Genomic DNA, 14,244 nt, shown 5'->3' with positions numbered 1-14,244 from the left:
CAATTATTTTTGTAGTAAATTGCACTGCTTATTGTAGCTCATATGCTATTCACGACATGCTCTTTATTGTATAGCTACCCTCACAATAATCCCACTTTCCCTGAGTTACTAGGTTATGACAGTATTATAGTACAGTATGCTATAATAGTGTAGTCAGTATCAGTCAGACAGCCCCAACCAGCCTAGGAGGAGCAGTGAGGACGTACGTGCTCTCCCTGTCGGCGGTGTCTGGAACTGATCCAGATGATCAGGGCTGGATTTGCTCCAGGTGCAAAAATGCTGTCAGGCTCATTAAGAGGGACCTCTCCGAGATCCGGCAATTCAGTTCAGCGCAGAGCTCTAAACGGACAGATTACTACCAGATAGACTGCGGCGTTACAGTGAGCGATTAAAAAAAATGAATTTAATTTCTCTTTGGGTCGATTACGGACTATAGAGCGACACTATAGAGTTGCTGGTTAGTTGTGACGGAGTTTTTGGAGTTTAAATTTGAGTTTATCGCTTGTCAAAATTATTTGAGAGTATTTGTTTTGACGAAAATACTGTTTACCAACGGCCTGGTGGAGAAATCCGTTACCTGAGGATAACAAATCAAAGGTCTGTGAATGATAGGCCTAATACTGGCACAAAAAGACAAGATAAGTACGTGGCAAATTAAAGTTATGGTTTTATAATGGAATGGCAATATTCAGAAATTATTTTGCAATTTGTTCTTTTTCAGAAATCTGCTTTAAACGAATACTTTTACCAGGGATTCCCCGTCTCCGAATGAAGGGATTTGTGCGCATTTTCGGTTGCAGTCTTTCTAGAAAATTGGTTGACCCAATATCGCATTGAGTGCCTTCGCCTGGTTTTTGTTTTGAGCTCTCCCAGAAATGGTGGGACACCTACATTTACAAGCTATGGATGATAGTCTGAAAGGAAAGAATCGGGAGGGACTGCTTGACAGTCCGGATTCGGGACTCCCTCCGAGTCCAAGTCCGCCCTTCTATTCGCTGTCTCCAGGTCTGCTCGAGTCGCGCTCCGGGAGTTGTTCAACGCCAGTCGAGAACCATGGATACTATAAAAAGGAGAGCAAAGGCAAACTGGTAAGCAACAGTTGATCATTTGTTTTGATAGCTTACAATTGCTGTTGGCTCTGCGCATTGTGCACAATTCACCATAAAAAGCAGACAAACTCCCTGAATGTGTATGATCAAGACAAGAGAGAAATACACCTATCTAGCCTCTGATGACTATTGTTAAACCATGTGTCAGTTGCTGTAACCGTCGTGTACGTATGTCTATTCATGTTTTGTTTTGGACAGAAACATGAACTAGCATATTGCCTACCCACTCATAAACATATGGTAGTCCTTTTACTGCAGGGATTTCACTTGTTGCAACACATAGGCCTAGACATTTTCTGGTGAAGCATAATCTTTAGAAATCAAATAGTTTAAATGGTCAATCCATGGCTTCACTGGAATATTCATTGGATTCCTGAATCTAAAACAATTCTAAACAAGTTGTTAAAGATAATTGATATTGATAGGGCATTCCCTCAGATCACACATGTAGGAAACATTTTTTTTTTTTAAGGACTGGGTGAAAAATAACCAGAAATGAACTAAGTTTTTCTGTAGTAATGTGTTTCATCTGTAAAAACGGATGCCGTTGTTTGCAGGGATTTTGTCATCTGTAATAATGAACTTTCCACTGAAGAAAAGCAGTGTTCAAAACATCCTGTTCATGTTTCATTATAAGCATCAACCTGTGTACTTTCCAAGAAAAATAGAAACATCTCAGAAATATCAATTGTATTGATATGTTCTTGTCTCTTGAGCGAATATTTAACCATATAGAGCCGAGGAGGAATGTTACAAGAGTCACAGAGGATGTCAACCATCCCTCTGTCTGTCCCATTCATGATGGAATACTTTGCAAGTCAATGGCAACCCACGGTTGACGTAACCCATAGAAACAAACAGAAGTTTCCAGTTGTATGTATGGTACACATCGTCCAACTAAAGGCTTACTTGCAGGTTCCTTCTCGACAATGCAACAACAATAAGAAATGATAAAAGATCAGAATGTAAAGAACATTTAAAAAACTCTAGGTCAATGTGTGAGTATGTGTGGTGGTAGCAATGGGAGAGGGGACAAAACAGTGTGATTGTGATTAGCTCCTTGTGTCTGTTGTGGGGACCGTTACTGACAACTCTCAGGTCAATCACCTCTAGTCGACCACACTGCTTCTACTCAAACAGTATACATACCTTTTAACCTGGCTGTACTTTCTCACAGCAGCCAATGCCAGCTTGGAAACTAGACAGCCCATATAGGCATATGCTTTGGCATGAAATCCCCAATAAATAGCTCTAGTGTGTCTAGTGCCTCACACTTGGGAAAGGGCACACAAGTTATTTGTTATGATACTGAACAAAAATGTAAATGCAACATGCAACAATTTCAAAGATTGACTGAGTTACAGTTAATAGAAGGACATCAGTCAAGTGAAATAAATTCATTAGGCCCTAATCTATGGATTTCACATGACTGGGAATACAGATATGAATCTTTTGGTCACATACCTTCAAAAAAAAGTAGGAGCGTCAATCAGAAAACCAGTCAGTATCTGGTGTGACCACAATTTTCCTCATGCAGCGTGACACATCTCCTTCATATAGACTTTATTAGGCTGTTGATTGTGGCCTGTGTAATGTTGTCCCACTCCTCTTCCATGGCTGTGCTAAGTTGCGGGATATTGGTGGGAACTGGAACAGGCTGTTGTACACAGATCCAGAGCATCCCAAACATGCTCAATGGGTGACATGTCTGGTGAGTGTGTAGAGATCCTTACAACATGGGGCCGTGCATTATCATGCTGAAACATGAGGTGATGGCGGCGGATGATTGGTAAGACAGTGGGCCTCAGGATCTCATCACGGTATCTCTCTCTGCATTCAAATTGCCATTGATAAAATGCAATTGTGTTCATTGTCTGTTGCTAATGCCTGCCCATACCATAACCTCACTGCCACCACGGGGCACTCTGTTCACGACGATGACATGAGCAAACCGCTCGCCCACACAATGCCATACACACGATCTGCCATCTGCCCGGTACAGTTGAAACCAGGATTCATCCATGAAGAGCACACCTCTCCAGCATGCCAGTGGCCATCAAAGGTAAGTATTTGCCCACTGAAGTCGGTTATGTTGCTGAACTGCAGTCAGGTCAAGACCCTGGTGAGGACGACGAGCACGCAGATGAGCTTCCCTGAGACCGTTTCTGATAATTTGTGCAGAAATTCTTTGGTTGTGCAAACCCACAGTTTCATCAGCTGTCTGGGTGGCTGGTCTCAGACGATCCCACATGTGAAGAAGTAGGATGTGTTCGTCCTTTGTTAGCATGGTTACACGTGGTCTGCTGTTGTGAGGCCAGTTGGACGTACTGTTAAACTATCTAAAAACAACGTTGGATGCGGCTTATGGTAGAGAAATTAACATTCAATTCTCTGGAAACAGTTCTGGTGGACATTCCTGCACTCAGCATGCCAATTGCACACTCCCTTAATACTTCAGACATCTGTGACAAAACTGCACTTTTTAGAGAGGCCTTTTATTGTTCCCAGTGCAAGGTGCACCTGTGTAATGATCATGCTTTTTAATCAGCTTCTTGATATGCCACACCTGTCAGGTGGATGGATTCAGGTGGATGGATTATCTTGGTAAAGGAGAAATACTCACAAACAGGGATGTAAACCAATTTGTGCACACAATTTGAGAAGCTTTTTGTGCATATGGAACATTTCTGGGATATTTAATTTCAGCTCATGAAACACTTTACATGTTGCGTTTTTATATTTTTGTTCAGTGTATTTGATCAAGAAATGCAATTTGTGTAATGTTGGTTAAGAAGAATAACTTTTGTTTTATCAATCTTTTGCTACGATTTGAGTGAAAAGTAGTAATCCCATTGAGGAACAAAGGTAGATTCTATTAACTCCTAATTTAACTGTCAAAGGAACATGTTCATACAGGTCTAGACGGCATTTTGATGTGCTTTTAGCCAGCAGCCTACGCCACATGCAGTACAATACAGTAGACTGGAGTTGCGTGACACTGGTTTGTTGAGGCCTGAAAGGAGATATGGTTCTAATCCCCTGGATGTGGGGATTGGTGGAGCTCCCCTGCTTTGTGGTTTCTCCTCATAAAAGCAGCTTTGATAGGGGCTGAATCTGCTTTTGGTTCCAATACCTTTCGTGTGTGTGTGTGTGTGTGTGTGTGTGTAAAAAAAAATATTAAAAAAAATCAACCCATTCCATTAGTAAAGGCTTTCAAAGCATTTTTATGTGAGTTTGAGCTTATATACAGTACGTGCATGCTTGGCAGTGGCAGACATTCATGCACTTGCTATAAAGAGTTTTTCCGCAGTTCTAATCTTGTGGTGGATTTTTGTATGTGACCTAAGAACAATCCCAAAGTTCTAGTTTTGAGACACACATGCTTGCAAGAGCAGTTGCAGGCTGTTGCATAAGCGTTTCATTACCTCTGTATTTTAATTTAAACACAGATGAATGCGCGCACACACACACACACACACTAGGGTTGTCACGATACCAGTATCGCGATACTGCTATACCTGATTTTCCATGGCAAAAATTACAACACAAGGCAGACTAAACTCGTTGTAGCTGCTGTATCTAAACTGTTGTGTGCTATAGCTTGGACAATAAACATGTGATTCTGGGTGACAATGTCAGGCTGCTTGTTTCCAAATGTAGTCCACTTCATGCTTTGTTTCCTTGTCACGATACATCTGAGTATCACAATACTGGTATCGTGACAACCCTAACACACACACACACACACTGTGATTGTTGCTAAATATATACTATGGATGCATAAACCGCGTTGAAATGTAGTTATTTTGTGGTTACTACTAGACACTGAAGACACTGAACTTGACATTTAGCAGGTTTTCAACAGAGGGATTGACTACTGTAGCTCAGCGCTGACAAATGGATCCCCTTGTGAAGACATTACTCGATTTCACAGTAAAACCCCGACATTACATTCTGGTTATTAGATGGTTATAGCTCAATATGATTACTTTCCATCTCCCTGTCTCTGTATAACCACTTTGGTACTTGAGCTAACATGTTTTTTTTGGGGGGGGGGTGTAGATTAGTTCCAGCCCAGTCAAGGAGCTAAATCAGGGCTATAACTATCGCTGGATTAGAGTGTAGGACAGAAAGGAGACCCATGTCGTTCCAGTTCCAGCTTTAGAGATGATATTCATAGTGATGCTGGAACTTGACGACCTCTACTCTCTCTACTCAGTCAGCAGTTTACTGTGTGATGATGATGATGATGGGCAGAGTTTTTCCTGACTCCAGGTTCTCGTGATCTACCTCGATTGTGTGAGAGTTGCACATTGAGTGTCTATTGTACTGTATGTAGCCTGTGCTTGGCTGCACACCACATTGACTGGGTGGGTAGAGTTGTGCTTCCGGGGAATGAGTTCCGTATGTGTGCTGTTGCTGCCTGGGTACAGTAGATGGAGGGGCCCCTAGCCTGGAGCCCACCTACATTCACAAGTATGTTTATACTTTCAAAGGCGGCCAACAAAATGCCTTCCCCTGGATAAACAGCCAGGATGCTGCTCCAGCCAGAGAACAAAAGACAAGCCAATCACACTCTTTTAATGAGATGATGCCACACTGTGCCAGCAGCACACAGTGGAAATGAATCAATTTACGGGGATTAACAGCAATGAGGGTAGCATGGTTATTGGTTACAGCAGAGGTTAAGTGGGGGTACAGTACAGCCCTGAGTGAGGTTTTGTTGGGTGCTGATTTGGGGGTATGGGTAAGACGTCAGCTGTGTGCTGCACAGTGATTTGGGCGGCACCTCTGCTGTGCCTTTGGCTTGTTCCGAGCTGTTAGGGAGAGGTGAGGTTGGAGAGACGTGCATCCGAACATTAACGTAACAACTTTGCTCCATCTAAACTTTTGTAACGAGAGAGAGAATTCAGGAAGTTTGTGTTTTGGAGAGGTACCATAATTACACTTAAAAGCATCAGTTTGACATCTTAAACTCTCAACGAAACGTGTATTGTCTGAATGGCATGTTGACTGGACGTCATGCTTGCCTCTTGGCTCAGACCGCAGCACTGAAAATAGTTGGCAAAGGATTTAGAATTTGCTAACTGATTCCAGAAGCGGTAGCTACAGTGTACGGCTTTGTGCTTCTGACTTTGGTCTCTAGACAGATGGTGGGACAGGACAGCAGAGTCCCTATGCAGTGGCCTTCTCGCAGGGTCTCTCTGATAGGTGTAACAAGTGATCCAATCCTGGAGCAGAGGTATTTGACCCTCTGATTACATAGTCTAACCAGGTTGTCATATCCTATACTGTGTTCTGCTGTACTGTATGTGAGAAACTCTGAGATGCATACAGTGCCCTAAGGTTGACAACACTGACTACAAGACTCCATCCATTTTAGAGTCAATTGAAATCAAATTAACTTTATGTATGTGTCCTCTGGGACAGAGGTTGTTGTATAGTGCAGACAGACAGTAGCCTCTCCTGTCTTGGACCACCATGTTGGCTAGACTGGAGGCTCTCCGTGGGGTGATTTAGTGAAGGGGAGCAGAGCGGTTCTGATGGCTTGAGCAGTGACCGTGCCCAGGTCCAGGAGACACAGAGGCGGTGTGACGCTCTCAGCTAACCCACTCAGTTACACAACATGCAGACAGGCTGGCTGACTGGCTTTGTTAGTCCCTTCTGAAGCATACCACTAGGCTGCTGTGGGGGCTCAGTGGGGGAAAAAAAGATTTACAGCGACTGTAACACTTCATATCGCCTTGTCCCTCTATGTAATTATCTGAATGAGAAAGGGAAGTGGTGTACTATTGTTTTTGCTACTTGTTGTGTAGACACCACCTACTCTTTCTAGCCAGGCTTTGCTCAGCTATTGTCGCTGTGTTGTGTGAATGCTGGGGGAGATGGCACAGAACTCCTCATGTGGGAGGTCCTGTTCTCGGTGTATTGAGAGCCTGCATCTTTGCCAGCTAAATAAACTGTTTTCGATATTAGGTAGAGAGCACTAGTAGTGTATCAGTAGTGGGATCTCCCAGGACAGTCTTTTGACACCCACTCTTGCCTGAAGAATGGATTCTGCCAACTTACTTCCCTCTTCAACATGTCAAAGACACTTCCCTCACCACCAGTAGGTTCATTTTTACACATAAACAGGGGGTAATGTGATGGATTTATAAAAATGGCCTACCTAACCTCATACCTAAATCTTCCCCTAGCTGCCGTACCTTCTCCTGAACTCAACGGGGACGGACCCGAGGACACGCATGTACCCTGTGTTCTTTGGTGAGAGCATCGAGGTCAACCCCAAACCTGAAACAGAGATCAAGTGAGTGACCCTTCACCAAACCACACAAATAATGACTTGGTATTAAACAAGCATTTACTGTAGTTTTAATGGACTTATGTAATTGCCTTTTTAATGTACAGGTTGATGCAGCAGGATTTTGAAGGCAGCTTTTCTCTACCCTACTCAGTAGTCACCTCTTAACAGCGCCATCTAGTGATCAGCTTCTATACTATTTCCTATCGAATCTATTACTTCATGTATTACTCGTCAAAGTACTTTGGTACTTCAACACTTAATCCCATGTTTTTGGTTATACTCTCCAGGTGTAACTCTGAAGTGAAGTACGACTCAGACAGGCACTACCGGGACCAGGTGTACTGCGCTCCCGTTCCCACGGTGACTTCCTACAGCGAGATGGTGGTGGCCGTGCAGAACTGCACCTGGCGGCGCTACAAGTCCCAGGTGTACCTAGAGCCCCGTCAGAGGCCCCTGCACTACCAAAGCACCACCATTGTGTACCCCAAACATGCCAAGAACACTTACCGCACCACACTCAACTACAACGCTACGGGTTCCCAAAGGTGGTTTGTCTCCACCGTCCAGCTGAAGTCCAGGGAGGACAGCAGCCCCTGCATCATCTATGCTGAGGACCTCTAAACCTGATCTCAGACCTGACCTGCCTGGCCATTCCTACTGTTGTGGATTGGATACACACAGAGGCTGACAGACTGACACACAGAGGGTGGTAGTATTGCATACTGTATAAGGAATATTGTAGGGGGGAGTACATCGAATCACAAAGGCCTTTAATGAGTTGTCCTTCATGTTAATTTGTCTTGTGAGGCAGAGCGCTGATAGTTGAGCATGACTCTGGGGGTTGACGATACCACGTTACACACCTTATTTGACTGTAAAGATTCATTATAGAAATTGACATATTCGTGCTCAAAAGCTGACATGTGAATCCACACAGATGCGTGCAAAGCAGTCTAATAGCTTGATTGCACTTATTTTAACATTGTGCAAATTGTGTGTATTCTGAAAAGGGGGGGGGGACTGAAAAGATTGGACCAAAGATTTTGTTACAAAGACAGTTTCACCCTAGTTGTAAGTAATGTCTTTGACACATCCTCATCAGACTCTCAAACACGACTCCTGCATTAGATCTACAACCGGGTGTCACGAGCACATCCTTGTCGTCTCTCAAAAGATGCCCAGTGACGACAAACTCATCTCTGCGGCTTTGCGTCTTGCTTTGACAGACACCAAACCACATCTTCATTAGTGACCTCAAACTCTAGAATGTGCCTTTTTAGTCTGATAGACACTGGGGCATTTTAAAGCTAGAATCCTTAAGTGAAACAATAACAAAGTGGTCACTGTGTTTTGGTAAAAAGCTGAGGGATGGGCCTGGAGAAATGGAACCACAAATTCATAGACCGAGCATGGATGCAAAGACTGACTAATTTACACCATGTTTTGAGGCTTTACAGTGTTTACGTTTACATTGTTTACAAACATGGAGTAAAACAAGCTTGTATTTAGGGTTCTGATGGGGTATGACAGTTGAACTAAGTTCAAGAGGCATTTCTAAGTTATATTCTTCAAGAATCAATTGGTGTATATATCATTAATTAAAAGGTCTAAAAATGGATGTAGCAACTAAGGATTCTAGCTTTAAATGAAAATATCACATTATCCATGCCATTTTCTACAACAAATCAGAAATGGAGTCTGAGGCACCTTCAACAGCAGGCAGAGAGTCAAGGTTTCTGTTATAGATTGCCTCTGGTGAAGGAGATGCTTGTTGTCGCTGCCATAACTACAAGTCAACCTGCCAGTTGGAAATGCCAAAGTTGGAGCCAGAGAGAAGGAGGGAGAGCAGAGCTGGGAAAACCTGAGGAACATTTCTATTTTAAGACATGGCTCTAGCCCCTGATATCCAGGTTGTTTGGCAGACTGGTAAACACGACCATAAAAATCCAAACATGTTACTCTCTCCAGCACACTGTTGTTATATACAGGATAGTGAAATGGGTGGCTTAGATTTATTCACAGCTGTCAGGTGTTGTAGGAAAATAATATAAATTCTTATTTGTATTAAGAATTGCCTGATCTCGCTCACAAGTTTTTTTTTGTCTATTTTATATATATGGATTATGGAACCTGGTAAATATTCAACCTTGTATTATGAATTCAGATCTCTTACCTCTCTCTACTTTATTTCATAGAAAATTTGCATTTTCTACTTTTAATTTACATCCTGAGCTACTTTTGTAATGAAAAAAATGTAGGTTTTGAAAATTGACAAAGGTGTGTTTTATACACTAAAGAATATGGACAGAAGAAAGTGAGAGAAAGTGAAGAGGCTCTGTTTTGGAGGCTTTCTTAAGGGTCAAGATGTTCTGAGTAATGAGGTCTACTGTAAATGTTACAAGTGCAACAGCAACTTTATAATACTGATGGTTTGAACCATAGGTATTACAGTGGCTGGTACAGAAAAAGGCCGTTCAGTGGAAAGATTGCTGTGGATTTCTGTGATGTGGCAGGAGGTATGTGAGAAGTCATGAGTTATACGTTTGAGGTGATGAAAGTCTAAGGGTTTCAAAGCATTTGGTTGTTTTGTTTAAGATACTTTCTAATTATTGATGTTAGGAAACACTAACGGTTGATTTTGTTCTTGTAAAATACTTTCCTGTTGTATATGTGGCATCGAAGCACTTCATAATTCTCTTTATATTTTTGTATCTTTCCTGTGTCAATCATCTTTTTTGTTTGAGAAAATAAAAAATTATTTAATTGAATAAAAATCTTTTAATTGAATAAAAGACCAAATACCAAAACCCAAACTGCACTATGGTCACGTGTATTTTCAGCATTTCCTTTTCAGTATATTGAAAGAGCCTAAAATCCTGGAACAAAGCTGCAGTGTAGACAACCTAACTTCAATTCACAACAGAATTCCCACGGCATGTCCGAAGTTAAAGAGAGGGCCCGTAACAAACAATGCATACAGCTCTATTATTAAGATCTCAACCACAATGGAAAGGAATATCATCTCTCCAGCAGCAGTACAGGAAAAAGAAAGTTCCACAGACATAACGCGCCAGGGAAAAGGTCACATTAAATGTGGCGCAACTTCTTAACTGTTGAAGGTGCTTTAAGGTGCTTTAAGGCAGGGTTGGGCAACTAGATTCAACTGTGTGCCAATTTTTGTGAGTGGATGGCGGGGGGCTGGAACATAATTAACAAAGAGATTGAATATGATAATAATAATTTCATACCTTGATTATATTGAGACACAAGTCTAGTTTTTTATTCATGGGAATACTTGAACAGCTTTCCTAAATTAAACACATTTTTAACTGAATTCCTGGTGATTTTAACTTTTTTTTTAACCGTAAACAAGTAACTCAAGCATTATTCCGTCCCATTAATCCATCCTATTCATATCCTAAATATCCAAGTAATACTAAAATAACAGCAGATCTCCTCTCTCCTATTGCATAGGAGGGGTTGGGTGTGTACCTCAGAGCCCCATGGTCTCCTCAGTTAACACAAATCCACCAGCACCTCCTCCCTCACTCTGAAGCTAATAGCACCAGACGGGATTAAGACGTCACACAGGAGCTGTGACTGGGGCTTGGGTCCAACCAAGACTTTACAACTCAAGGCTCTACTCTCAATTGTTCCTCTAGCTAGTCAGTGGTGAAATTGTAGGTCGTCCCATTAGAGAAGAAGAGAGGGATAAACATGGCAACATTAGAGTAGATGGTATCATCTATTTAGAAATAAATATATGGCTCTGGTATGATCCAAAGGTGCTCCATATTTGAATTTACTGTACTATTATTCCAGTAATAACATGGGTTGAAGTCCATGATGGTCGACCTTTTGTCCCTAAAAGGAGGAACAAATTCATGTTAGTCACCTTCAGGAGGTTACGAGAGTTCACTCGTACCCCCTGGGGATTTATTAACTCGGAGTCATCCATGATTCACCAAACAATATTTTTGAAGTACTTTAACCAAAAATCTTCCAAGATGGCATAGCAGTTCAGACGTCTTTTGTCCTCGTCTTGTCGTGTCACATATATATATATATATATATTTACAACTTTTTTCACATACATTTTTTAATTTTCCATAAACTCATCTTCAAAACCCTCTCCTGCAACCCGCCTCACCAATTTATATTTATAAAAAAGTATTATTTACCTCAAATCTGTAATCCTCCAAGAAGCTAGCCAGAAACTCCAAGAATCAAATCAAATCAAATCAAATTTATTTATATAGCCCTTCGTACATCAGCTGATATCTCAAAGTGCTGTACAGAAACCCAGCCTAAAACCCCAAACAGCAAGCAATGCAGGTGTAGAAGCACGGTGGCTAGGAAAAACTCCCTAGAAAGGCCAATACCTAGGAAGAAACCTAGAGAGGAACCAGGCTATGTGGGGTGGCCAGTCCTCTTCTGGCTGTGCCGGGTGGAGATTATAACAGAACATGGTCAAGATGTTCAAATGTTCATAAATGACCAGCATGGTCGAATAATAATAAGGCAGAACAGTTGAAACTGGAGCAGCAGCACAGTCAGGTGGAAGTTGAAACTGGAGCAGCAGCATGGCCAGGTGGACTGGGGACAGCAAGGAGTCATCATGTCAGGTAGTCCTGGGGCATGGTCCTAGGGCTCAGGTCAGTTGAAACTGGAACAGCAGCATGGCCAGGTGGACTGGGGACAGCAAGGAGTCATCATGTCAGGTAGTCCTAGGGCTCAGGTCCTCCGAGAGAGAGAAAGAAAGAGAGAAGGAGAGAATTAGAGAACGCACACTTAGATTCACACAGGACACCGAATAGGACAGGAGAAGTACTCCAGATATAACAAACTGACCCCAGCCCCCCGACACAAACTACTGCAGCATAAATACTGGAGGCTGAGACAGGAGGGGTCTCTAGAAGCTAGCCAGAAGCTAGCCAGGAGCTAGCCAGAAACTAATCCAGAAGCTAATCAGAAGCTAGTTCAGAAGCTAGTCAGCTTCTTAACTGGCAAATCGTTAGTATTCAGCTAACCACGGTTTGTGGTCATCAGCTATCCTTTAGCTCGAAAATCTATCGCCAGTTTTGTACGGCGCAGCGCGGCCGGAACATACCGGACCAATTTTTCTCTCCATGTCCCTGGATTTCACCCGCTAACTCTGGACATTCAGCTGCTATCCGTGTGACTATCGGCTTTCGTCGATTCTGGAGCAAACATAAATTATTCCGGAGGTAGCCAGCTGAAGAGTTCCATCAATCACTCCTGGGCTGCAGTCACCTATGCGGACCCGTTTTACTGCCTACGCGGAGCCCCACCGGGCCTTCACAACTGGACTGCCGACGTTATCCGGCTGGCTCCTCCGTCGCGACGTTACCTGAACGCCCATCTGCGGCCTGCTAACCGTTAGCTGTCTTATCGGCTGCTATCTGAATAGACAATCGGACAATTTATTTATTTATTTTTATCATTATTTATTTTTATTTAATTTTTTCTTCTTGGGCCTCTATAACTATATCTATAGTTAGATTTTCTTTTTCTTTTTAAATTTTTTATTTATTTTGTGATTTGGATTAATCCCCTCTACCACACGGAACCCCACTAATCTACTGACAGAACGCAAGAGGTGGCTAATAACAGACCTCCATCCTATGCTAGCTTGCTACCGATGGCCTGGCTAGCTGTCTAAATCGCCGTGACCCCCAACCAAGGTTGGTTTAGACAGCTAGCCAGGCCATCGGTAGCAAGCTAGCATAGGATGGAGGTCTCCACTCACTGGAGCCTTTTGATCACTCGACTAAGCATGCCTCTCCTTAATGTCAATATGCCTTGTCCATTGCTGTTCTGGTTAGTGTTTATTGGCTTATTTCACTATAGAGCCTCTAGTCCTGCTCACTATACCTTATCCAACCTATTAGTTCCACCACCCACACATGCAATGACATCTCCTGGTTTCAATGATGTTTCTAGAGACAATATCTCTCTCTTCATCACTCAATACCTAGGTTTACCTCCACTGTATTCACATCCTACCATACCTTTGTCTGTAAATGATACAGCACTTTGAGATATCAGCTGATGTACGAAGGGCTATATAAATAAATTTGATTTCATTTGATTTGATACCTTGATGCTATTTTATCGCCCCCAGAAACCTCCTTTTACTCTCTGTTCCAGACGTTCTAGACAACCAATTCTTATTGCTTTTAACCACACCCTTATTCTACTCCTCCTCTGTTCCTATGGCGATGTAGAGGTGAATCCAGGCCCTGCAGTGCCTAGCTCCACTCCTATTCCCCAGGCGCTCTCTTTTGACGACTTCTGTAACCGTAATAGCCTTGGTTTCATGCATGTTAACATTAGAAGCCTCCTCCCTAAGTTTGTTCTATTCACTGCTTTAGCACACTCTGCCAACCCGGATGTTCTAGCTGTGTCTGAATCCTGGCTTAGGAAGACCACCAAAAATTCTGAAATTTTAATTCCAAACTACAACATTTTCAGACAAGATAGAACTGCCAAAGGGGGCGGTGTTGCAATCTACTGCAAAGATAGCCTGCAGAGTTCTGTCCTACTATCCAGGTCTGTACCCAAACAATTTGAACTTCTACTTTTAAAAATCCACCTCTCTAAAAACAAGTCTGTCACCGTTGCCGCCTGCTATAGACCACCCTCTGCCCCCAGCTGTGCTCTGGACACCATATGTGAACTGATTGCCCCCCATCTATCTTCAGAGCTCGTGCAGCTAGGCGACCTAAACTGGAACATGCTTAACACCCCAGCCATCCTACAATCTAAACTTGATGCCCTCAATCTCACACAAATTATCAATGAACCTAC

General features: G+C 42.6%; 1 protein-coding gene across 3 annotated transcripts; it reads left to right on the top strand.

Annotated features, from left to right (window-relative positions):
* The first annotated feature begins 250 nt into the window (after window positions 1-250).
* LOC109895821 (refilin-A-like) lies at window positions 251-10,181 on the top strand. 3 transcript variants are annotated; one of them, XM_020489831.2, is made up of 4 exons: window positions 314-642; window positions 722-1,088; window positions 7,307-7,416; window positions 7,701-10,181. In XM_020489831.2, the coding sequence occupies exons 2-4, from the start codon at window positions 876-878 to the stop codon at window positions 8,032-8,034; spliced, it is 657 nt and encodes a 218-aa protein (XP_020345420.1). In that variant the 5' UTR covers window positions 314-642; window positions 722-875; the 3' UTR covers window positions 8,035-10,181. The 3 variants fall into 3 exon arrangements, with proteins under 3 accessions (XP_020345419.1, XP_020345420.1, XP_020345421.1); XM_020489832.2 differs by having other exon boundaries at window positions 317-597; XM_020489830.2 differs by having other exon boundaries at window positions 251-1,088.
* Window positions 10,182-14,244: the final 4,063 nt, after the last annotated feature.

Source organism: Oncorhynchus kisutch, linkage group LG8 (genome assembly GCF_002021735.2).
Source record: "Oncorhynchus kisutch isolate 150728-3 linkage group LG8, Okis_V2, whole genome shotgun sequence".
NCBI lineage: Eukaryota > Metazoa > Chordata > Actinopteri > Salmoniformes > Salmonidae > Oncorhynchus > Oncorhynchus kisutch.
Note: the sequence above shows the minus strand (reverse complement) of the source record. Positions and strands in the feature narration are given on the sequence as shown.

Bases quoted from the DNA above. Each gene is read 5' to 3' on its own strand.
- LOC109895821 (XM_020489830.2), top strand. From the start codon at position 876: ATGGTGGGACACCTACATTTACAAGCTATGGATGATAGTCTGAAAGGA. The intron at 1,089-7,306 runs GTAAGCAACAGT...ATCTTCCCCTAG, and splicing joins AGGAGAGCAAAGGCAAACTG to CTGCCGTACCTTCTCCTGAA. The intron at 7,417-7,700 runs GTGAGTGACCCT...TATACTCTCCAG, and splicing joins AAACCTGAAACAGAGATCAA to GTGTAACTCTGAAGTGAAGT.